Source organism: Coturnix japonica, chromosome 13, assembly GCF_001577835.2.
Source record: "Coturnix japonica isolate 7356 chromosome 13, Coturnix japonica 2.1, whole genome shotgun sequence".
NCBI classification, from domain to species: Eukaryota; Metazoa; Chordata; class Aves; order Galliformes; family Phasianidae; genus Coturnix; species Coturnix japonica.
In genome coordinates, this window is record NC_029528.1 from 2445970 (window position 1) to 2471489 (window position 25520).

Below are 25520 nucleotides of genomic sequence, written 5' to 3' on the forward strand. Positions count from 1 at the left end.
TGCTTTGTCAGCGGTGTGAGTGCGGGGCTGTGCTGGGTCACACTGCGTGAATAGAATGGGATAGTGGCAAGTCAGACTGATGGGGATTGGGCCTCTCGCCTTTTGACGTCACTTCCGATTCTGCGGCGGCCATCTTTGTTGAGGGCACAGCTCTGTGTCCTCCACTGCGCTGCCCCGTCACAGCTGGGAGAGCGGCGGGCTGTCTGCCTTCTCTTTGCCATTATTTAAAATGGTGCCGCCGGCTTCGGCTCCCGGAAGCGGGCGGTGATGGCGCATGCGCGTTGATGCGCGGCGCAGCCCCTTTTTGTGCGGCGCTGCGGCCTGTGGTGCCGGGGATGGAGGAGGGCGGCGGGCCGGGCGCCGCTGCCGCGGGGCTGTCGGCATCACAGCGGCGGGCGGAGCTGCGGCGGAGGAAACTGCTGATGAACTCTGAGGAGCGGATCAACCGCATCATGGGCTTCCACCGGCCCGCGGCAGCCAAGGGTGAGCCCTGAGCCAGGTGTGGGGCCGCGGCCCGGCCCCGTTCACCTCAGTGACAGAAAGTCGCTGAGCGCGGTCCCTCAGTGTCTGACACAGTGAGCGAGGAGCCTCCGTCCATCGGGGCCTTTGGGTACCCAGCCATTAACCTCTGCAATGCAGTGCTGTGCGTGTAACTCGGTGTTTTTGTTTCTCTTCTTTAGATGATGAAAGTCACGTAGAATCAAAACTCGAACAAGATAAATCGAATTCCCATCCTCTTCCTTCTGTTTCAAAACGAATCGTGCTCGGTGATTCGGTCTCCAGTGTGTCCGGAACAACTGACCATGCAGTCAGTATGGGAGACCTCAAAGGGGAGAAGGACTTGTTCAGTAAGACCCCGCAGCTTGTCAGTGAGGGTACAAGTGAGCTCCGGCACCGTAACAGAGGGGAGCTGCCATCTGAAGCCACAGCACGGCCACCCAGGCATGGATTAGAACAATACTTATCCAGGTTTGATGAAGCTCTGAAGCTGAGGAACCAGCTAATGAATGAGAAGCCGAGCCAAGAGAACGGGAATGCGGTGGAGGAGTTTGATTCTTTCCGCATATTTCGATTAGTGGGATGTGCTCTGCTTGCCATTGCAGTGAGGGCCTTTGTGTGCAAGTACTTGGTGAGTTCAGCGGAGCAACCAGTCCCATTCTGTTTGACTTATTAATGACAGGCTTAGGACTCAGCTCATATAAAACGCTACTTATCTGGGCTTGAAAGCTGTTTATGTAGGGCTAAGTGGGTTGGGAACTAAAGGCATTCTTTACAATGCTGTCAACTGTGTAAAAGATAAGAAAAAAAGCAAACCAAACAACTCTGGCAATCCTTGAGATGATAACTGTCAGAATCTGCATTATCTAGCACAGCTGCTGAGTTACAGCTGGGAGTTGCATGCTTTTGGTGCTTAATGTTTTGAGGAGAAGCAACATTAGAATAATTATTACTGCTTAAGTCTTATGCAAGTTTGAGTCAACTGTTGTTCTTTAGGAAAGAATAACAGAGTAAAAGCTACAACACTTGCACTGTGAGGTGCAGATCCTGCTCATTTATCAACCTGTTGAGGAAAAATAGTCCCTCAGTAGTGCAGGTGTCTGCGGGCACGTCTTGCAGAAGTGCATGACTGGTGCAGCCTGCCACCTTCTGGAGCACTCAGCCTGTTAGTACACACTGCTCTGTCGTGCAATTTCAGGTTTCAAGACTGAAAGCAAGCAAGGTGGAACAATGCTCCTGTGATACATCACTTGTCTGTATTCAATGGTAGTGCTGTTAATTAAATTTCTGTGTTCTTATGTATTATTTCTGAACTTTAATATATTCTTTTTTCCTCCGTCAGTCAATATTTGCACCATTTCTTACTCTACAACTTGCTTACATGGGACTATCCAAGTACTTTCCAAAGGTAAAGCAATTTTTCTCAATTAGATTAACTTCAAATGTTTTAAACCCCTGCTTAGGTTGTATTGTTGCATGGGGAGTGTTCTTATTCTGTTTTGAGCTCTAGAAATGAGAATTATCAAATGCTCATAGCTAATGCCAGCTGTCAGTATGCCCACATTTAGTCCAAATGGTTTTAAGAGTTGTTGTGGAAACATGGGCTAGCAGCTTACCTGGCTGTAAGATAACTAAAAGCATCTGACTGTGAAATTCCAGTTTATCTTTCATGTCTTTAGGATGGTTCTGCTTTTCTCCTAGGGTAGCACTCTTCTGTGGTTACTGTTGTCTCTATCAGCAGCCATTGGGTATATGTGATTCCTGGGCAAAATCTGTGGATGTGGTCATAAGGTGGTTGTTTGGGCTTTAAGGGCTCTGTGTTCCAGTTTGAATGACAGCTAGAAATGAGATATTAGTGCGTGAGGCTTTGTATTTATCCTCAATCCATAACTCTGCTTTACAGCTTGATTGGATTGCCATGTGATTGGATTGCCATAACACCCATGATGCAGTTTTTTTGCTGTTAATGAGCTTCTCATTCAGCTCCTCAGATCCTCCACAGCTTGAATTTGTAGCTGGGTTAAGTAAGGTATTGTGAGTCCTGGAGAGAACCAGTGCAAACACGCTGTTCTTGCCAGTGAATCTGGAGGTGTCTGGGTATGTGAAACTGTGATGTTAAGCAGAACTGGACTGTAGCAGAAGAACTAACATACTGTTGTTTTTCCTTCTAGAGTGAGAAGAAGGTGAAAACTACAGTACTAACTGCTGCTCTGTTACTGTCTGGAATCCCTGCAGAAGTGATCAGTCGCTCTATGGACACCTACAGCAAAATGGGAGATGTTTTCACAGACCTCTGTGTCTATTTCTTTACTTTTATCTTTTGCCACGAACTCGCTCTGTTATTTGGCTCTGAAGTACCATGATGGCTGTAAAGTTCAATGCAATACTTACACTAAAGCTTTCTGGTCTGTACACCTTTAACATCTGACAGGTTGAAACCTTAGTTAACGTTCTTTCCTGTTTTTGAATGCTTGAAAGGAGCCTTAAATCCAGTCATCTGGGAGATGGAACAGCAAGGTCCCAGGCTGCCAGTCATATTAGTTTGGTTTATGTAAATACTGTGTCTGCCCACTGAAAATGTGAAGCATAGAATGCAAGTGTTGCTGGATGATTTGTTTAGTGCGGTGATGCCCTTCCCACCTCCATAAAGATTTACGAAGCTGCCTTTGTTCCTTCTGCTGAGAGCAAAGAGAATTGCTTTCAGCAGAGCCATATATATAAATCTAGTATGAATATAGCTAATAGAGCTTGTCTGTGAGTCCCAGCAGCCTGTTGTTGCACTTGTTTTTCCAAGGAAACAAACCAGAAATACCAACTCACATCAGGAGGGGGAAGTTGGACAGAGCAGCCACCGAGCTGCAATGTCAGATGTTTGTTAGATGTAAAAATAGCTTTTTGCAGGGCTGCCTATGACGGGTTTTTTCCTACATGACCTTCATTATCTCGATACGTTCACGATCAACCAGTTGCATGTAAACAGAACCATCATTGCCGAGGAGTTCTGCTACTGCTGTGCCACCGTCCTACAGCCCAGCACTGTCAATAGGGCCTTTGATTCAGCAGATCTGTGGATGGTAACTGAGTTGCTAACCATTCCCTTCACTGTTTTGCCCCAATGAAATCCTATTAGCTATCCCTGTTTTAAACCCCACGCGTTACACGTGAGAGTAAAATAAGAAACAAACTGCTGTTTTTAATTGACTGCCACATATAGAAAGTGTATTTGTCCTATGGGTGTCCAGCCGTGTAGCTGAAAAAACAACAGATATAAGTGAGTCCTGGCTGAAGGAGCAGGTTAATGAATGTTCTTGTTTTCCATTGTAAGGATGTTGGTGAGGTGTCATTCCAAATAGCCAGCACTGGGCTTCAGGCTCTTATGTTAGATACATTTGTGGCATGACGGCCTGTGTATCACTTTAACAGTTGTTTGTTTCTTTATTTTCCAATGAATGTTGTATTTCAGGTGTCCGAGGCTGGGTTGGAAAAAGTTCTGACTTAAACCCGTTAGCACAGATAGAAGTAAAGCTCCTGAGATGGACAGGAGTCCCACCACATTGAAATAGCTGCTGGGCTTCCAGGTGGGGCTGGAACATGGACCTGTTGTCTATGAGGGATGGCAAAGGGCTGGTTGGGGCTTCTGCTGGGCAACTCCTCACCTTAGGCCAAGAAATGAATCTCCTTCATTCCGTTTTAACTTATCTTTGTGGATGGATGTTGTTTAATGTCTATTGCTGAACCGATTGTTTTCTATTAAATTTGTTACCCCCTTCCTTTGTGGTCAGAATATCATCTGTCAGCCCAGCAAGTCGTGCTGTGTTAAATCGCTTCTGGAGCGTTGGTGCTTTTGGTTCTTTTGGTTTCCTACCACACAAGTGTGACCTTGGTGCTTCACAGCCGCAGTGCATGTCGCTCTGGTGACGTGCATTGTGCTCACTGAGGTCTCTGGAGCAGGACGTGGTGCTGCAGGGGTTATTTTATCCCATCTCTCCTGTCGGACCCAGCCCGACCCACAAACACTTTATTTTCCTTTTCTTCCCCGTTTTATTTCCGCGTTGTCCCGCCCGCTCACACTGCGCTGCGCCCTCCGGCCGCCAGGGGGCGCTGCGGCGCCGTGACGGGCAGGAAGTGGTTCAGGCCGCTTCCCGCCGCGCTGCCGCCTCGCCTCGTCGTTCCGGTGCTGAGGCGCCGAATGGCCGCCGTGTGGTAGCGCAGGGCCCGCACCGCCGAACCGCCATGGGCCGGGAGTCCAGGTGAGGGCAGCGGGGACACGGACGGGGACACAGGCGGCACGACCCGCTCCGGGGCCCGCGGGTGCTTCGATAGCGGCCGGGCGGCTGCGTGTGGGAACAAAGGCCGCACGAAGCGGCCTGCGCTGCGCTGAGGGACCGCGCGGGTCCTTGCGCCGCTGTGAGCAGCTGCGGCCGGGCCGAGAGATCGGGATTTTAGTGTTTGATTCCTGTTGTTGAGGCGTTTATGGCACGTATCTCTTCAAGTTTCAGCGTCATCTTGGACCTTTTGTCCTCGCAGCTGACACAAACACCTCACTGGGCGTTTTAACTAATTCAGCAGTAATGTGATCACACGCTCCTTGTGTGTCTCGGTCGGTGCTGCCGGGTGCTGTGGAGCTGCTCGCACCCGTTGGGCTTTAAACCAGCTGTGCCGTGTGCTCATGCTGTTGTTACATTTGTACTGACTAGTTTATCATCAGATTTTAACCCTGAAACAATGTTAACAGCCTGATAACAGTCTGCAGGCTACAAAATCTGCTGGCAGCTCCTGGTGCTGCCTTTGGATCTCTCAGGACTCCTTTGCTTACCTCAGTACAGCTTCCATTCTGATAATGTGGTTTTAGATGGGCTTTAGGGTTGGACTGAACAGAAAAGTCTGCAGAAAGCACTCACAGTGTGTTTGTCAAAGCAGGCCACGGGGCTCTAATTGTATAAGCAGCCCCCGCTGCTCCCACTTGCATCCCTTGCTCTCCTAGAAGCTCCATCCCCTTCTGCAAGTCTTTATGTTGTGGGGCAGCTGCATGGTGAACTGGGTTGTATCAATTAAAATCAATCAATCAATAAAGTAATATGGGGTTTCAAACTCAGCTGTCTAACGTGGTTTATAGTGTTCAAAATGCTTTAAAAGATGGTGAGAGTGAGAGGGAGTGGGGGGTGGAGAAGGGCAGGGTAGGTCCTGGAGTTGCTGTAGGGACTCATCAGACTGAAATGAGATGCCCAGATTTGTTACACGTTGTAGAGGAAGAAAAAGAAATCTTGGGGGGAAATGGGGAGCAGTTCTCATGGCATTTTGGGGCTGAGATGGGAAGAAATCAGAGATATCTGACAGTGACTGATGTTCTCCACGTTCAGTCATACTGCTGTAGGCAGGATATAGATGTCACGCTGCTACTGCACTGATTCCAAATGTACATGGTACCTAAATATACCGATGTGCTGAAATAAACTCTATTATTTTTAGTGCCAGCACTGTTGTAATACAGTTCTGTTGGCAGTGACAAAAGGGAAGGGACATGGGGGACTTGAGGTCTTGCTTTCTCTGCTTCTTCCCACTTCCCGAACTGTCCTCAAACTTGTGCTTATCTTTATCCTGTGACTTCACAACGCAGGCATTATCGGAAGCGCTCTGCGTCGCGGGGACGCTCCGGGAGCCGCTCTAGAAGTCGTTCTCCATCTGATAAAAGGAAACGTGAGGACAGACGCTCCAGGAGCAGAGATCGGGATCGCAGACGGGAGCGATCGCGCAGCAGGGACAAGAGGAGGTCACGCTCACGTGACAGGAAGCGCCAGAGGTATGAGCTCCAAAGTAGGGAAGAATGCTTGCTATCCAGTGCTGATATTCTTCCTCTACAGCTGTTTACTTTGTTGTTGCTCATGATAGAACTTAATATTTTGGCTTATTAAGTAATGTCTTGTTGCTGGTGCTGGTGTTTGTAAGCTGTTAGTGATCCTTGGTGATTATTGGATTCCTTTTAAAAGCCAAAATTACACTGTTGCCACATGCTGAGTAAGTACACTTTTGTTCTGGGGCAGACGTTCAAGAAGTAGAGAAAGGGAACGGAGTCGGGAGAGAAGAAGATCACGAAGCCGAGAGAGAAGGCGCTCCAGGAGCAGAAGCAGAGGCAGACGGTCTCGATCCCCCAGTCCAAGCAAGAACAGGAAGACAGAAAACAGGTATTTGTGTTCTGTAGTTACAGTCCGGATCATAGTTACTCATTACTGTAAACATACTGATATATTGGAAGGAATCATTGTGCAAAACCAACCAAAGATTTTGTGTATAGAGCAAGGAGAATTTTCCTAGCATACTGTAATTTCCCATCGCTTAATGTCCCTTGAAGGACTAAGTATTTTTATATTCCTTACTTGAGGGGCCGTAAATGCTATTCTGGGTATGCATAATTATTTCTAATGCTGTTTGTTGTGAGAATGTTTTTTGTAAGATGAGTAGTAGATCCACAAGTTCTAACAGCAGTCTGGATAGAGAACAAGCAGGTTGACAACAATCCAGAAATTATGAGCAGCTGGAATGAGTCTTTCAGGATAATCATATGGCTGGCATTAGAATTAATCTTTCAGTGGGCTGTGAAGTGATCTCAATGAGATTTAATTGGCTAAAGTGAATTTTACATTTATTGTTATGAGCTAGCAAACATTTGGTTCAGATACGTTTCTTTTTAATAGGAAACATGTTATGATAACAAAATCTGTGATAAGTGGGTTTTGTTTTAAATGGAAGTCTGCATGTTGCATACGACAAGTACTATATATATAAGTACATATAAGTACTGCTATAAGTAGCTTTTCCCAGATAGAGGTGTTTCAGTGTCCTTAAGGCAGTAGTGTGCAGAGGAACATTCAGACTTCCATAGCAGGAAGCAAGATCACTTTACCTTCTCCTAGAAATAGAAGAAACAGGACATTTTTAGTATCTCTTTTTCAAAGTGCTGCCTTCAAGGAGGTGTAGAATAAACAACAGAACCACAGTACTGAGTGTTCTGTACTGTAAATGCTGCTGCTTGGCCCTGTGAAGAAATGAGAATAGAACCAGAGCATGTGAATGAGTGAATTGCAATAGGCTGTGCATTTCTGGCAGGTGTAGGGCATGTTTCCATAAAGCAGAGAAAGATTCTCTAAAGAGATAATGTGCACTTCATAAGATGTTTGAAAACACAGCCCCATTCAGTGTGTTCGTGGTTTTGTTTCTATCCAACACGTTTATTCCCCCGTGAGAAAAAAATGTTTTAAGAAATCTTTGCTGTTACCTTTCAGATCAAGATCTAAAGAAAGGACAGAAGGTGTGGAAGTTTCCAAAGAAAAGAAAAAAGAGAAAGATGACAAGGAAGAAGAGAAGGATAAAGATGCTGGTGCATCTACTGTGGCCACTGAGGTAGGAGCTCTGAGGATAATCTTCTAACTTTTAAATGTATAAACAAGGAACTGAGGTAGCCATAGATTACTGTATTAACAAAAAAAAAAACTATTCTCAGGATTGGCCAAAATCCCTGCTGAGTTAATGAGTCCCACTCTCTTCTATAACTCCTGTCACAGGGTGTGCTTCCAATTCTTGCCATTAGTAACATTCTGTTTCTACTGTGCTGTCAGCAAGGGCTCCCCATGCATAGATGGGTCCCTTTTTTTGTTGTTCTTGAAGGATTATTACTTACAGAATTGTATACGTGCTACTGTTGTGAAAAATAAAACAGCTGAGTTTTGTATTTTAAAGCACTGTAGCTGCTTTTAGTGTTTTTTGTTTACTCCTGTTGTGATAGGTTTCTGTATGCCCATGGATCAACTTGGTGCTCAGTTACATTTGTTTGGAAAGGCTTTTTGACTGAAGAATAGACAAATGCCAGTGGCCATTAATTTTCACTGGTTGTTTCTTGCCATAGAATTTTGATCAGAACAAACTGGAAGAAGAAATGAGAAAACGAAAAGAAAGAGTGGAGAAGTGGAGGGAAGAGCAACGCAAGAAGGCAATGGAGAACATAGGAGAACTGAAAAAGGAAATTGAGGAGATGAAACAGGGGAAAAAATGGAGTTTGGAAGATGATGATGGTATTTTGATTTTAGATGTAACATTTAAAACACGTTTGTTCCTGATAATATTTTTATTATCTTTAAAGCATTTAAAGACTTTTCAAAAAGTGAACTATGAAATAGCAAAGCCTAAACCTTGTCACGGCTTCAAACATTTTAAGGTAGTGTTGAGATTAACAAATTTGAGAGATTTTTTAATGAAGAAAAATGATACAGTAATAAAAATGGACAGTAATTATTTGGGCAGGCTAACAATGTAACATAGAGTTATTTCCTCTCTGTTTTATTCCTGTTTTTCTTAATCATATTAGATGATGATGAGGAAACTGCAGAAGGAGAAAAGGAAGGCAATGAGGTTGAAGATGAAGAATTAGATCCTTTGGATGCTTATATGGAAGAAGTAAAAGAAGAAGTCAAGAAGTTCAATATGAGAAGTGTGAAGGGTGGAGGTGGGAGCGAAAAGGTAAAATTGAAAGTAGCTTTGTGTTTCAGTATGGAAATGGTTTTGGAAAAAAGAAGGGAAGAAATAGGTTAGATCCATTCAGTGATTGTTTGCCTTGAATTTTCTGATGTTATTAATAAGCTGATAGCAATATCCTCATAAAATTTCACTGCAAGAGATGTATGAAAAAACAGTGTAATATGTTCATAAGTAGAAATATTCTGTATATTTCATACAGCATGTCTTTTATGAGTGATGCAATGATTTCTATTAACTTTTTTTCTTTTTCTTTTCTTTTTTGCAGAAATCTGGACCAACTGTTACCAAAGTGGTAACCGTGGTGACAACCAAAAAGGCAGTTGTAGAGACAGAAAAGAAGAAAGGGGAACTCATGGAGAATGATCAAGATGCAATGGAGGTAATGGAAGTGTCTTGTGAGTATGTATGTGGCAGCTCAGCCTGCATGTTCTAATACATATCTAATATGAAATAAATGTTTTCTGAGGGTTTGCATTTCTGTTTCTTTTCTAGGTAAGTATAAATATGTTTAATTCCAAATGAACTGTAAGTTCCAGGTCTCAAAACTCTTCTTAAACGATAATTCTTTATTTATTTTGTGTCTGACAAATTAGTGGCATGTAGTGGCATAGTAGCTATTCTATACACTCAAATTATTATTTTTTAAATACTGTTCTCTTAATATTTGTACTGTATAGCTATGATTATTTCTGAATGACGGGACTGTTCTAGTTAGTATTTATAAAGTCATAGAAGTGATATGGAACAGTGAAAGTTAAGGTTTGGAAGAAATATGAAATAAATTGATGAGCAAATGATATGGGCTCCTCTCACAGTGAGAGCAGATTTTCAGTATCCAGTTTAATGGGCTAAGAAAAAGCTTTTGCTTCTGAGTCAAGTTTCTGTATAAACAAGTAACAGCATCTCAGAATGTCATTCACAGTAACTTAAACACTCTTAACAATCTATACAGTATTCTTCAGAAGAAGAGGAAGTTGATCTTCAGACTGCCCTGACTGGCTATCAGACCAAGCAGAGAAAGCTGCTAGAACCTGTGGATCATGGAAAAATAGAATATGAACCCTTCAGGAAAAACTTCTATGTTGAAGTACCTGAACTCGCTAAAATGACACAAGAGGGTAAGTACAAGTATGAGCAGAACACATTCTAGTGTGCAAGGAAGTAGCAAATTCTGATTCAGTGTGGAGTGCTCTTGAAGGAGCAAAGAAGTGCTGTACAGCTCAAGTCTTTGGAGTAATTTTGTTGAGAATTTGAATGGGAGAGGGGATTCTTTTTGAGCAACAGAATGAAAATGAGTCAGATCCCTATTACCGATAACCCCATGCTATCTCAAGGTAGCAGATGTCATGTTTGACTCTGTTCTAATGCAAACTCTGTTTCAGAGGTGAATGTGTACCGACTGGAGATGGAGGGAATAACAGTCAAGGGAAAAGGCTGCCCCAAACCAATAAAGACCTGGGTTCAGTGTGGTATTTCCATGAAGATTCTTACTGCTCTCAAAAAGTAAGCAAGCGATGTACAACCCAAGTCATGCTTGGTTTTGTCTACTCTGTTCTATCATACATATGTTAGTGAGAAAAACGTTCTTTGTTGCATAAAGCAACGTGTCCATGTCTGCTGGTGTTACATGTTTAGTCCTCAGTCATTTTGCAGTCAGTATTAAACGGTTGTTACAAACTGTTCTTTCAGCCATTTGTATCATGTGACTGCTCATTTTTAAGATGTTTTTAGAGTGACACCGATGCTTAGAAGTAAATAAGAACGTGCACATTTCTTCTAGCATGACTGTGATATATGTCCATCAAATCATATTTTGATCTTACAATCTCTTTTTTTGACGTTTCTCTCCCCTTCTTTAAGACACGGCTATGAGAAACCCACGCCCATTCAGAGCCAAGCTATCCCAGCAATTATGAATGGTCGCGACTTGATTGGCATTGCTAAAACAGGAAGTGGAAAAACTATCGCCTTTCTATTGCCCATGTTCAGGCATATTATGGATCAGAGAGCTTTAGAAGAAGGAGAAGGTCCCATAGGTACAAAGCTCTTGTTTTCAGAATTGCTATTTAAGTAAACAAAAGCTCGTTCTTATGCTTTGGAAGGTTCTTCAGTTTTTCTCTTGTTTGTGGGAGTGAATGCTTGCTGTTGCTATAATCCATTAATGAGCACCATGCTGTTTGTTGTTGCTTGTGGTCACTCTGCTATTTAATGCTGTATTAAGAGCACTTGCATATCTGTATCTCTGCAAGGGAGGCCTAGATTGATTTTGAAACTTCAGCACATTTTCTCATGCTGTCATAGCTCTCTTTCTTGAAATTGTATCTTTAAAATAATAGATATTAATACGCTTGGGAGCGAGCTGCATATATTTCACACAAATGCTTTGAACTTCATTACAAAAGCTTATTTTTTATTGCTTAAATAACAGCATTCCTTATATTGCAGCATATGATGGATATGCTTTGCATTTCAGCTGTCATTATGACACCTACTCGTGAGTTGGCCTTGCAGATTACCAAGGAGTGCAAGAAGTTCTCAAAGACCCTTGGACTTCGAGTTGTCTGTGTTTATGGAGGAACAGGAATAAGTGAACAGGTATGTGTTAGACATACGTTACTTGTCAAACAGCTGTTGGACTTCTTGTTAATCAATGCTACTTTTGAAGTGGATATAGTTAGTTCTCCTTCCCATAAATTCCATTATGTTTGCAACATTTATTCTGAACTTTCTCTGTATGAACAGCACCAATGTAAAAGGTTAAATGTTTGCATGTAACTTAGTTCTAAACGTAGCAATATGTTTGAAAATTCTGAAAAGTGGTCTTTAATATTTCAGACTGTTTCTTTTTATATATGCACCGAGCATAACGATAATTAAACTACTTTTGAGATGTGGTAGTTGGACAATGAGGGAGAAGCTGTATTTTTATGGGTATTCCCCTCTGGAGTTATCTCAAACAAGAGCCAGAATGTTGGCGTTGGTTGGTTGCATTACCAAATACTGCATGTCGGTGTAATTTGGAGATTAATTTCTGGGTTATTTTTCTACTCCACATTTATGGAAATTTGATCTTTTGGTTGCCTGTGTGTATTGGAACATGGCTTTTAAACACTGTGAATGGATCATGTGTACTTCCATGACACACAGTATTTCACACAGGTTGTGAACTGTAGTGAAAGTCCTATCCCCACTGTAAGTTCTTGAAGTGAAAGTAACTTAGTTTGACAGAGGTCACTCTTTTGGAAAGCAGTTTTTATGATTTAAAGAAATTCAAAAGTTTAAGGAAATTGCTAAGTAAAGTCTTTTGAGTAAGCAGTTTCCATTAATGAAAAGTACGAAAGTCATTGAAAATGTATGTAGCTTTTTTGTGAAGTCATACATGTTCTTTTAAAAAAAACCAACACTAATAGTTTGTTAAATGGAGTTTACTGTCTTTTAAAATCAGATAGCTGAACTCAAAAGAGGTGCTGAAATTATTGTTTGCACACCTGGACGTATGATTGACATGTTAGCAGCTAACAATGGTGAGTAGAAAACCTTTTCCTATGGAGAATTGTTTATATTTATTGTGTAATTCTAACAAATTCAAAAGATCATGTATTTTGCTAGATGCTTTTATGGAATTTTCTTATATCTCTTCAGGCTGCACTATCTAGCAATTGACAATACACAGCTCTAATAATAGGTGTAGTGATATATTGGCTTGGCTTTTCTGGGGGAGGACAGGAAGTGTTGCGTTCTTGAAGAGTTTCTAAGAACATTTGTTAAACATAAAACATGATGTTCTAAATTTTTACCTTCAAGTCGTTTTGATAAGTTAACCGACAGTTACTTACTATGTCTGCCCATTGGTCTGACATTACTGTTAGCGTAGCTCAGCAGTTACTCGCTTTTACTTGAAGAGTATTTGACTGTTGGAATAAAAAACAACAACCCAACTACCAGACAAAAAAGCCCTCCCTACGTGATTGTGAAAGAACTGACCTTGCATCCAGTATTCAAGTTGGTTTAAATTGAGACACTGCAGCTTTAAGAGGTTTTGTCCTAGTGTAACCATTGCATGCTTGCTAGATAAAGTTTTATTATTAAATTATTCCACATCAAAACCTCTACTAAACTGTTGACATTATTTAACTTCTGTGGAAAAAGTACCTTCAAGAGATATAGAACTGGGATTCCAAGACTTAAATCGTCAAAGGTAGGTACATTAATGCTGTTCCCAAGTCAATTTACGAAGTTATTATTTGGGGATGGAAGTGTTAGGGTGTTAAATAGATAATGTAGATTTTATTAAATATGTATTTTATTACTTAAGTGTGAATTCCTTTTAAAAAATGCAGCGCTAAATCACCCCCATAAAGTAATTGGAAGCTTCAGCTGCAATTTGCTGAAGCTGAAAGGACCAAATTCTGCTGTAGTTTGATAGGCAGAAGCCTCAGTCTTGGTCATAGAGAATATGAAAGTATATATTTCATTTTGAGAGCGCTCGGCAGTGTCACTGTGCAGTTGTTTGGAAGTGAATATGTCCACATATTGATATACTTTGAGAATGTGATTCTTAAATCCTCAAGTTAAATCCTTTTGATGAAAGGGAACCTCTTAGGCATTTGTTTGGGAAGGGTGTTAATTATCCCGTTCATCCTCAGCTGCCAATGTTCGCAGATACACAACTTGCTCATTTTGTTTCCAGCTGTCCCAGAGTTTGGGGTGGTTCTTATTTTTAAATCTGGTAGTGATACTGGGTAGGTTTGAATCTTTATGTATTCATTTGGAAAAGACTGCTTGCTCTGTTTTATGCGTGTTATTAGCAGTTAACTAGAATTACCCATTACCCTCAAATAGTTATTTCTAGCTCCAAGGAAGCATTACAGATAATATGTATAAAAGGAATCTTTCTGAGGCTGCAACAGTTAGCACTGGACTTTGCCTTCCACACATGCGCTGTAATCTCTAATATGTTTTTTTCTAGGTGGCGCTGTCAGATTATGGCTGATGTGGCTCCTTGCTTCATCTCAGTCTTAGTTTTATGATGTGTTTTGGCGAGGGCAGTTTTCTGAATTTTACAGGTTCTTCTGGCCCTATGATGGTATGCAAGAGAAGAGTTTGACAAAATAAAGGGCCTAGTGCATACTTTACACGTTTCCAGAATGTTTCAGATTAAATTGAGAACATTAAAATTCACTTCTAGTGAATTTTCTTAAAGTAATTAATGCATTTCTTGGAAGATAGTGAGAATATATGTAACATTTAAATATATACATATATACCTATATAGAAATAAATTCCTGAGGGAAACTAAATTTCTATTTGATTTTGTTTCCCATGTGCTTTTTCCTCTCCTTTCTCAGGTCGGGTGACAAATCTCCGCAGAGTCACATACGTTGTCCTTGATGAAGCAGACAGAATGTTTGACATGGGTTTTGAACCTCAGGTAACTGATGACGTGCTTAAATGCCATGAACTGCTACTTTTCACTTGAAGGATTTTGCAGTATCCTATGCTATGTAATTATTAGACTACCAATAACAGAATGTGCTGTATATAGATGGCAATTTAAACTAACATTTTCATTGCATTATTCTCACGCTTTAGTTTTGATACTTTCTTAATTAGAACATACTTTCTCTCTATTTTATATATATTAGACATGTTAGACAATAGTTGCTGGCAGCTTTGGGCAGCCAGGGCTCTTTCACTTTTCTTCAGCTGTATCGTCCTCCAAAACTAAAACCATTCCATTGTCTCCTGAGCTGTTTCTGCAGCAGCTCTCAGGTTTTCTTTTGGGTTGCTGGAGGGTGGCACGTTACCACTCAACTTCCTGTTCACTTCAGCCTGTCTTGCAGTGCTCTCACTTAGGTCACAAGAGGAAGTCTGCAAAGAAATATTTTGTATTCGATGTAATCCATACAATATCTTACTTATTTAATAAGACAGCTCTTTATGTATATGAATTTCAATTACAGAACTTACTAACAGGAAATGTTCTCTTGAACCAGGTTATGCGCATTGTAGACAACGTCAGGCCTGACCGTCAGACTGTCATGTTCTCTGCTACTTTTCCCAGAGCTATGGAGGCATTAGCTCGGAGAATCCTAAGTAAGCCTATAGAAGTGCAGGTTGGAGGCAGAAGTGTTGTCTGTTCTGATGTGGAGCAGCACGTTGTAAGTATCACACATCCACCTTGCATATCTTCTTTCAGAAGATTTCCAGCAGTACAAGAAGAGCTTTTATTTTTAGACGTTCAGTGAGTTTTGTTATCGTGAACTGAAAAGGTAACACAAATTAAACTGCAACTGCATTGTGATCAATTTTTTTTTAGCTTGTTTTGGCCCCACTGAGCTGTGCAGTTCTGCCACTAGTGATGGATGCACTGTGCTTTCCAAGCAAGCTCCTGTTCCTGATTTTTTTTATAATTTTATTCTTATGCCTTTTATCCTGACTGTGTTTAATGTCTGAAGGTACAATTCATATCCTTTTTGCTTTTTCCTTATTTATTTTTTTCTTCCAGATTGTGATTGAAGAGGAGAATAAGTTCTTAAAGCTACTAGAGCTACTGGGACACTATCAGGAGAAAGGATCAGTTATCATATTTGTGGACAAACAAGAACACGCTGATGGGTTGTTGAAAGATTTAATGAGAGCTTCTTACCCCTGCTTGTCTCTTCATGGAGGTAATCTGCAATTTTAGGGGCTCACACCAAGATCACCAAGCTGGAATGTTCATATGTAGTAGTTAGGAAGAAAAGCATCTTGCCTAGTGCCTGGCTAGTACCAGGTTAGAATATTTTGTCATATGCAGCTTTTGCTTTGTACTTGGGGAAACATATTTGTTTATTAATTTTGAAACAGACGTGATAGTTTTCTTTTGTTCCCTTTGAGATGTCATCAGATACCAAATCTTGTCTCAGTACAACGGGGTTGTGAAGTGAGTGTTAACACTTCTTAGGAAATATTAATAACTCCGTAATGTAGAGTAGTGAACACCAGCTGAGGGGGTATTATGTGAGATTTTGTTTAAAATTCCACCATAACAGCAGCTGTTGTCTCACTTTTCTACCCTCAAGAGGTAATAGAATGGAAGTAGTTTAGCAGTGAGAAGAGGCCATCTCTGTAGGATGTTGTCCATCACAGAGTATTTGTCTAAATGTAAGTGCTCTTGAACATTCAGTAACCAGTAAGTACAACATCGCTGTACATGTAGTGCAGCATTGGAAGAGGGAAAAATTATCCTCATTTTGTTTAGTGTTCCATTGCCTTTAGCAAACAGACAAAGTTGCCAGATGAGATCTGAGTTGAAATATGAAGTCAAGGAGAAAATCTTTATTTCAAAACTTTTTTATAGGATTTATAGTGAAAAAACTGAAGTTTTCATTGTTGTGGCTAATAGACTAAGAGCTTTATTATTGTGGATAATTCATATTGCCTGTGAGTGTAAGATTATGGGAATGTTATTTCCACAGGGTTTGAGTTGCTTGAAGTTGGAGAGTATTTTGACTGACATACAAATTCTTCTGAGTTGAAATCAGAAGATAGTTAATAAAAATGAATCAAGGCCCAGCTTCATAATGTGTCTGGTTTCCTGCAGGTATTGATCAGTATGACAGGGACAGCATAATTAATGATTTCAAGAATGGAACTTGCAAACTTCTGGTGGCCACATCTGTAGCAGCAAGGGGTTTGGATGTAAAACAACTAATGCTAGTGGTCAATTACAGTTGTCCCAACCATTATGAAGATTATGTGCACCGAGCAGGCCGAACTGGACGAGCTGGAAATAAAGTAAGTGTGATCACTTGCCTGTTGTTGTTGATACTGAAAAAAATGGCCTTATTTACTGCTTGATAAAGGAGTTCTCAAAGAGTAGCTACAGAGGGAATATTTTGTTACTGATATGAATAAGGTTTTCTTTTAGAGTGCCCTTACAGTTTTTGAGAGATGATGTATAAAGTACATTCTGAATTTTTAGCAATGCAAAAGTTGGAGTTTTATATTTTCTTCTGCCATCTGGATTTCCTCTTAAATTCCATTTGTGGCTTAAAGTTTGGTGTTTTTCACCATTGGAAATGTGCCCTGCTAACTTTCAAATGTTTTCTTTTCTGAACTTACAACCATGACAAGATTGAAAGGAAAGAGTTCAATTTCTGCTATCCTTGGTTGATGACCTCAGTATCAATTGCCTGGGAAATCACAGTACTCAGTCTATAATAACATTGGAAAAAAAACCAATAAGAATACCACAGTTACTTTTACAGCATCTGTGCAAGGGCACGGGCAGGAAAGTTAGAGGTAAAGCTTCTGTACAGGTTGTTCTTTACCATCTTTTCAATTAATTTTGACTAGGGATTTGCATACACGTTCATTACCGAGGATCAGGCACGGTATGCTGGTGATATCATCAAGGCTTTGGAGTTATCTGGGAATCCAATTCCTGCTGATTTAGAGAAGCTCTGGGCTGACTTCAAAGAGCAACAGAAGGCTGTAAGTAATCCTTTATTCCATAGTGCGCTTTGCTCTGTGTTTAATGCGTATGCTGTGGGTCCAGTTGTACTCTATACAATTGTGAGTCGTCGCTGAGTTCATTGAGAGCACACATGTGTGCTGAGGTGTCCAGATTTTGGGTTTTGTTATTGTTGTTGTTTGATTTTTGGTTGCTTTTTGTGCAGAATCCCAGTAGTGTGTTGCTTTTGTCTGCTGAGTTAACACAGCTGTTTTTATTGTACTTCATTGAAGGGATTTCATCCTAGGGTTTGCTTTTTTAAAGAAATAACTTGAATTATTTGTACATTTCCATAGTTATCTAATTACTATTGGAAACCGATTTTACAACTTTACATGAAAACACACTTTTTATTTTAGGAGGGAAAGCTGATTAAAAAAAGCAGTGGATTCTCTGGCAAAGGCTTTAAATTTGATGAAACAGAACAGGCCTTGGCTAATGAAAGAAAGAAGCTACAGAAGGCAGCTCTTGGCTTGCAAGATTCAGATGATGAGGATACAGCTGTTGATGTAAGTGCCTGAAGTTTTTTGAGGATTTCCAGTGTATTTATGTGCTGTTTTTTTCCAGTAGGTTACAGAGCATGCTGCAGAATGCATGGACTTTTATTATTACATGTCCTGTGCTGCTGATTTAATGAATTAAATTCCATGGGTGGATGAGTATGTGCTCTTTGGTAGAAAAAGATGCATAGCTCTCCTATGAAGGTCTTGAAAATCTGTTCAGAACCAACTGGTATTTTATACTTAAAATATGTAGTGGTGCAGATGTCACAGAGGTTAATGCTGATGCTAATCTTCCATAGATGAAACGGAACTGTTGCCTCAAACTACAACTGTCCTCAATTACAAACGTTTGTTTTGCATGTAATGTTTGAAAGAAATTTACAGTAGTGGCTTCTTTCTATTTCTAAATCCTTTCTAGGTCTTTCTTTCCAAATATTAGACTCCTTTCTCTGAGCTTGCAAGTAAATGCCATGTTCAAGTTTCTTCCTGATTAATGGATCTGTTCAGTTTGTCCTGTAGTTCTGAGCGTGCTGCCGTCATTTATGCAAGATTTACATGTAAACCATGTGAACTAAATGGCCCTTAGTGTTTTCTGTTTTTAAGATGATTTTTAATGGTAAATGCAGCCATTTAATGATATTTATTTTGTTCAGATTGACGAACAAATTGAAAGCATGTTCAATTCAAAGAAAAGAGTAAAAGACATGGGAACACCAGGATCGTCAAATGCTCCCACACCATCAGCTGGTAATGCAGAAAAACTGGAGATTGCTAAAAGATTGGCTTTGAGAATCAATGCCCAGAAGAATCTGGGAGCAGAGGCACAAGTGTTTGTCCCCTTCCACTTTAAGGTAAGCTTTTTACAGAACTCTTTTTTTTTATTAGTAGTACAGTGTTTGGTTTTTTGTTTTCTGATGTTTCTCCTCTCTGATGTCATACTGCATCATGGAGCTCGTTTACACCCTTGTCCCAGTTGTAAGTTACAGTTTCTGTAACTGAGCTAATTTAATACAGAAGTGGAAATGCTCTGTCTGCCTTGGCAAAAAAAAAAAAACAACTATGTCATTTTATCAGTAATGGTGAATGAATTTGATTTTGTCAGCATAGCAGAGCTGAACAATATCTGCTGAAGCACATAATGCACAGTTTGGACTTAGGGTAATGTGGTCTGGTATGTTCAAAGGTTTTTTTGAGCTGAAGATATGAAAGAATTAAGATCTTCTGTACACAAGGACATTCTGAAGATGTGTTTGTTACGTGGGCATTTATGATATGTAGAAAGCTTTAATGAAAGCCTTGCTGGTTTGTGTGGGACTTGTTTTGTCTGTATTGTTTTCAACATGAACCTGTTCTTTCTTTTTTGTTTTTGATTGGTTGGTTTTTGCAGGACGTGATGCAACAGGCTACAAACGCTATCCTTAGGGGAGGCACAATTCAAGCTCCTACAGTATCTGCCAAGACCATTGCAGAGCAATTGGCTGAAAAAATCAATGCTAAGCTGAATTATGTACCTATAGAGAAGCAGGAGGAAGAGAAACAGGATGGTGGACAGAACGAATCTTTTAAGAGATATGAAGAGGAATTAGAGATCAACGACTTCCCACAGGCAAGTAAACATTTTGCTAATGGCCACTATTTAGCAAGTATAGCTTGGACAATTTCTTACTCTGGTTGAAGTCAGTATATCTGTGGTTACTTTACAGCTTATGGACAGTGTATTACAGAGAATATCCCCAAAGCAATCATTCCTTACTATAAAAAAATCTTTTTACACTCTGCTACTGACTTATCTCATATCCAAACCTTTGACACTGTCTAGAGTTATATTTGAAAGGCCATACGACTGTCTATGACTGATTCCGTTCCTTTTTGTTCAATGGGAGCACACAGAATATTTGCCCTGGTGGTCTATTCTTCCTGCAAAAAGTATTAAATAAAATACTTCAGTGCTGTTTTGGAAAACTGTAAGGAAAAAAAATTTACAGGTTTTAAACTTCCACTGTAGTAAAACTAAAGGTCTGTAGGGGGTCTTGCTCTTGTACTGTTGTTTGTCCAAAAGATCAACTATGCTTTGAAATGCTGTTGTGTTGATGCTTTTCTTCTTATTGATTCTCCTGTATCCTTTCCCTTGCAGACTGCCAGATGGAAAGTTACCTCTAAAGAAGCACTACAGAGAATCAGTGAATATTCTGAAGCTGCTATTACAATCAGAGGAACTTATTTCCCTCCAGGCAAAGAACCCAAGGAAGGAGAGCGAAAGATTTATTTGGCTATAGAGAGTAAGCATTCTTTAAATAGTTCTATGAAATATACTACTCACTCACTTTCATTATTAGGCATGGAATCTCTATAGTCAGAGTTTTTGGATGCTCAGTTACAGACTTGCTGTAGTTACTTGACAGATAAATGTAATTAGTAAGAGAAAACTCATTTGTCTCAGTACCCTTTGGCAGATGATCGATGGGGAGCACAGAGATGCTGCTCCTGAAAAGGCTGACCCGCTGCAGAACATTAGCAAACATTTATGGGGATCAAAATAAGCACAGAGATGTTTGTGCCCACATGAAATAAAGAGAAAAAAATGAATTTATGGGTTTTGGCTGTTAAAAGAATAAGAAATTACATCAACTACTATAACAGAAACTTTGCAAACTTAGTGGTAATCAAGTAGAATCTTTCTTAAATAAATATGGTATTTATACACTTATTTATGAATATGGTAATTAACAACTGTCTGTTTTAAGCACATTCCTTAGAACAGACTGTCACTAGTTGTGGCAGTTTATGCAATACTGCGTTTCATCAACAAATAGCCGAGGATATTTGGCTTTACAGCGTTTGTGAAAATAGCCGACGTTGTTTCACATTTGTTTCTTGTCTTCAGGTGCCAATGAACTGGCTGTACAGAAAGCAAAGGCAGAAATCACGCGACTTATAAAGGAGGAGCTTATTAGATTGGTGAGTGAAATGTTCAGAATGCAGAGAGGGAGTGCTTCAGCTAATGTGTTAGGAAATCGACCTGTACAAATGTTGGTGCTCTGGCATACATTTATATTAATACCAAGGACTGGAACCTGTACAGGTTCAAAAAACAAAAGATTGACCAGTGCAGAAAATACATTACTTTGTTCAATCAACCAGACATATGGCTGTTATTCAGCCACCAGATGGAGATAACACCTTAACAGAGCTATTTGACTAAATACTCCCTAAATACTCAGCTCCTCATTAATTTCCTAGTTTCAGCACCATCAAGCAGGGGGGGAGGAGAATTTATCCCCCTTATTTTAATCCTTTATATGTCCTGAGAGATTTGGTTTGCCATAGCATTACAGTACGGCTTTTTTTTCCCCTGTAAGATACTGTCTTGTCAAATAGTGGTGTGAGTTCTATGGCTGGGGAAACCGTGGCTTCCTCTGAAACAACCCGAGTGCGACTGTGTTACATTAATGCCTTGGCTGTTTTCCTTTTAAGGAGTCTTTATAGATTTACTTTTTTTCTCAAAATTGTTGAGCTCTGCATACAAACATTTTCCCGAGGAAGGAGGGCTGCTAATGGACTGCGTGGATTTACTATGAGTGAGCTTTTATTGCAATTAATTGCTCTGTTTTTGCTTTTAACCGTGATTTATTCTCTCCTCTGTTTACAGCAAAATTCCTACCAACCAACCAACAAAGGAAGATACAAAGTTCTATGAGTGCTTGGAGCAATCTGTCTGCTGGTGGCTGGTGTGTGAGACTTCGTGGCTTCTGTTGTTTTTGCTGTTTACACTGCTTATTGTAAATTAAGATTTTTTTTTCCTTCTTATTTTGTCTTGCGGACATTTTTTAACAGAAAATTGATATTTGCTGAGACATCTTAATTCTTTCCACTGAGGTTAGCAGTCTTAAAGCAGGCCAGTTTTGGCAAAGCATGACTTAATTTAAAAGTGCAGTTTATAGACTTGACACCATAAAGAATATAAAATAAAATGATTTTAATTTTCCTGACAGGCTGTTAAGCCTAATTGAACAGTGCTGGGATTTGTGTTGGAAATTGTTAGTATGTACCTGCTTCATACCATGGGGAGGATTCACACCGTATCCATTTATACTGGAATAATGATAAAACACCAAAATAAAGGCAGGATTTTCTCCTGATCGATCCATAGCATCTCTCTGGCTGGTTCCACACACAGAAATTCATTGTAGAAATATCCCTCTAATGTCAGAGAGAATTTTATCAGGAAATACTTGATGTCCAGTTTTAAACTCATCCCTTTTGTCTCCCATTTTGTCCTTATGACCCAGGTAACAGAATAACTCTTCAGCGATCTTTTTCTCTTTTCCTTTTCTGTTTTGTAAAGTGAAATGTTTTGTAGGATGAAAATCGTTTCCTTGTTTGTTTTTTTTAAGCATCAGAATTTTAGGATTTGCTTTTTTTTTTCTCATTCTCTGACAGAAGAATGAAAAGCTGTTTCATTTAAAAAGAAATACTCGGAGTGAGGAGGAAAAAAAGAGAGAAGCCTCTTTTGTAATGAATATATGACTTGGTCACATTTTTTACAGTGTTCTTATATATATGTTTAATGTGATTGTCCAGGGGGTTGTTGTCTTTATTACTGTTAGGATATGGGTTTAAAAATTGATAACAATATTTATGAATTGGATCCACAGATTTGGACTGTCAGTGCAGGCAGTAGGATACCACATTACTGGGACAGGCAAGACCTTTCTTTCGTTTTGAGGTCTCATCCACATAATCATTAGTATTCATGATGGACTCTCACCCTTTAGCTTTCCTGACTCTACTTATTTGCAGCATAAACAGCAGTAATTGAACCATCTTGTTCTGGCAGCTGCACGACTTTAGAGATGATGACTTTCAAAAGGACTTTTGTAGAAAGCTTTTCTTACCCGACACGCTGAGAAGCAAGGTGTCATTTTAAAGTAGCTGTGTATAGACTGCTTTGAGTCTGGTGAAGACAAATGGTACAGTCTGCATCGTGGCTGTATGAATTTACAACTTTGGTTTCCAATCTGCAGGTAATTTAAAAGGCTGTTTCCATTTGTGTTATTCTCACGACTGTGTCTTACTTTCACTACAGGAAAGGGAAGTAATGATGATGTTAACAGCATACATTCAGTACAAAAACACCCATCATGTAATACTTGCCAAGGTTAATCCAGTAAGTCCTTGGGTAGAACAAAGAGAAGCACACAATCATGCATTTCAAAACGTCAAGCAGAAATCGGGTTTGTTTCTGTTAAAAAGTGGATGTCGATACGTTTCATACAGCTTCTTTGTGGAACTGCTTCATTTTCGACACCGTCCCCCAAGAAGAGTAACAGATTTTGATGTATTTAATGAAGAGCACTTTTAAGTTCGGATGGTCGGACGCTTCTCTGAAAATGCTGTTTCAGAATGTTTGTACATTTATTGGTATCTCCCAAAACCAAACAAACAGAAGGGCGTGATGGAAACATCCTTGTGATTTCCAGCTTTGCTCTGTTCGATTTCAGAGCTCAAACAATGTCTAATCTTTCACCTTCCTGGGGTTTTTAAATGCAATGTCAATATTCCTATGTTTTTTAAATTCCAGCAAAAATAAAACAATAATTTCAATGTATATTTTTCAGAAACAGTCTTTTTGAATAACTTTTCTGTTTTATGCACTCAACTTGCTTCCACGTTTCCTTTGAGTTAGCCTTATACTGGTTGGAGTAGGAAAATATGTGTAGTAACTGTTGCTTGTCATTTTCTGCTAGAAATGCAGTAGGACGCAGATCAGACTCAGTTGCAGTTAAAGGTGTCTGAACACACGGAAGCAGGAGCCAAATGCATATAAGGCAGAAGAAGGAATTTCTCAAATTAACAAGCATGCAAGGTGGAGGTGAGAATAAAAACAGGGAAAAGAGAGAATTAAGTACTGGAAAAGAATGCGCTTGGTTATTTCCGTATGTGCACAAGGATATGGAGCACAGCTTTATAAACATCTCTGTTTCACTGCTTTCCAGGGAATCTGACCAGGGCGGATTCCTGTCCCCAGCTGTTGGAAGCACAGGGGAGTGCTGGGCTTGTATTTGTTTGTTAGAACAAGCTGCTTTTGTGTTGCGTTACCTACCCAAGGTGCAGCGTTCCTGGCTTTCTAAGTTACCGTAGTGCTTGCAGTGCTTGAGTAAACAGGGAGTGGTATTTTGGGTGGGTAAGTAAAGAAATATTTGGTTCTGGGTCACGGACAAGTTTTTGCTTATGTTCACGAGAAACTGCTGTTATTTCAGATCTACTGCCATGCTTAAAGAAACAAATATGTTTATTTGCAAGAACGGAGCCCGCTGAGGTTGCCAGAATTGATTTCTAATTCTCTGTCGCAGGCACACACTCAGTGCTGTACAACTTAATGCAGCTGTTTCTAAGTTAGTGCCCTGTGAGTTGAACTGAGGTCTCAACTTGTCAGTGTTGGTGTAAACCCAGCCCTTGCCACAAGTGTAGTCGCAGGGAGTTATTGGTGAGCGTCGTGCGCGGTCCCTTCCCAAGGGCAGGACGTGTGTGTGCGCGCACGCTGACCTCACGTGATGCCCGAGGAATGCACTTTCCTTTTGATTATTTTTCTTGACCCAGATCGCTTCCAAATATGGTCTCGGCTTAAACAAGTTTGTATTCTTAGAGCTTGGGCGTTTGCAGAAGAAATTCTGGCTTCCAGCTGACTGTGCCAGCATGGGGGGAGCGGAGGCGGAGAACAACCTAAAAATGTAAAGATAAAAGGTGCCCAGCTGGACTCCCATTAGTCCCAAAATGTACATTCTGTGCAGTGTTTATATGATGGTAGACAGGAAGATTTGTTTGGATATTTTTAGCCACAGTAGAATCCATTGTTTTAAAAGAAGTGGCTATTGCTGAGTGATTGCCACCCAAACATCACTTCTCATCTGAAACAGATTTAAACAGTTTTCTTTATCCAAACTAAGAGAGAGAAAATTGTTAAGCTAATCAGCATAAGCAGAGGTAAAGTAAGTAATATCACAGGAATTACTAGTTGTAGTGAGCTGAACAGCTATTAATAACTTACTATGAAGCACATGGTTATTATTCTATACTTTGACCATTCTAAGTATGAAGTTTATCAGCACATACATGTCTCTCAGAAAAACAGATAGCACTGGGCAGCTGCTCTGAAAGCAACTGCTTAGCATGGGAAATGCTGCACTGAATGAAAATCCTTCATCTTAATGAAAACTTACGTTTCCTCTGCCTGTGTATGTTAGCAAACAAACGAACTTTTAGCTCCAGTAACTTGTGCTTCAATAGAGCACTGGGCATAGCAGTTACAGCTCTATACTCTCACAGCTTGTAGCTGAGGGCAGCTCTGAGCTCCTGTGACACTGATGGCAACTGGAGGAACTTGTGCAGGACTTGAAAATGTGGATCCATCAGAGGGGCCCAGTGCAGGAGAATGGGATTTTGTGGTCTAGATGTAGGGAGAGGCTGCATTTCATTGCATTACCTTACAGATA

At 40.3% G+C, this 25520-nt stretch overlaps 2 protein-coding genes across 3 annotated transcripts; both read left to right on the plus strand.

Annotated features, from left to right (window-relative positions):
- Positions 1–209: 209 nt before the first annotated feature.
- Positions 210–4268, plus strand: CAMLG (calcium modulating ligand). Its single transcript, XM_015875773.2, has 4 exons — positions 210–483; positions 681–1129; positions 1841–1906; positions 2670–4268. Exons 1-4 carry the CDS (start codon positions 285–287, stop codon positions 2859–2861), a joined length of 906 nt encoding a protein of 301 aa, XP_015731259.1. The 5' UTR covers positions 210–284; the 3' UTR covers positions 2862–4268.
- Positions 4269–4613: 345 nt separating this feature from the next.
- On the plus strand, positions 4614–23635 carry DDX46 (DEAD-box helicase 46). Of its 2 annotated transcripts, XM_015875772.1 has the most exons (24): positions 4614–4748; positions 6116–6298; positions 6540–6680; positions 7779–7896; positions 8399–8564; positions 8858–9009; positions 9293–9406; positions 9980–10145; positions 10410–10530; positions 10888–11063; positions 11501–11622; positions 12473–12551; positions 14376–14458; positions 15024–15188; positions 15536–15698; positions 16613–16806; positions 17368–17505; positions 17884–18033; positions 18681–18878; positions 19415–19633; positions 20162–20306; positions 20912–20985; positions 21677–21755; positions 23114–23635. In XM_015875772.1, exons 1-23 carry the CDS (start codon positions 4732–4734, stop codon positions 21722–21724), a joined length of 3132 nt encoding a protein of 1043 aa, XP_015731258.1. In that variant the 5' UTR covers positions 4614–4731; the 3' UTR covers positions 21725–21755; positions 23114–23635. The 2 variants fall into 2 exon arrangements, with proteins under 2 accessions (XP_015731258.1, XP_015731257.1); XM_015875771.1 differs by having other exon boundaries at positions 21677–23635.
- The last annotated feature ends 1885 nt before the right edge of the window (positions 23636–25520 follow it).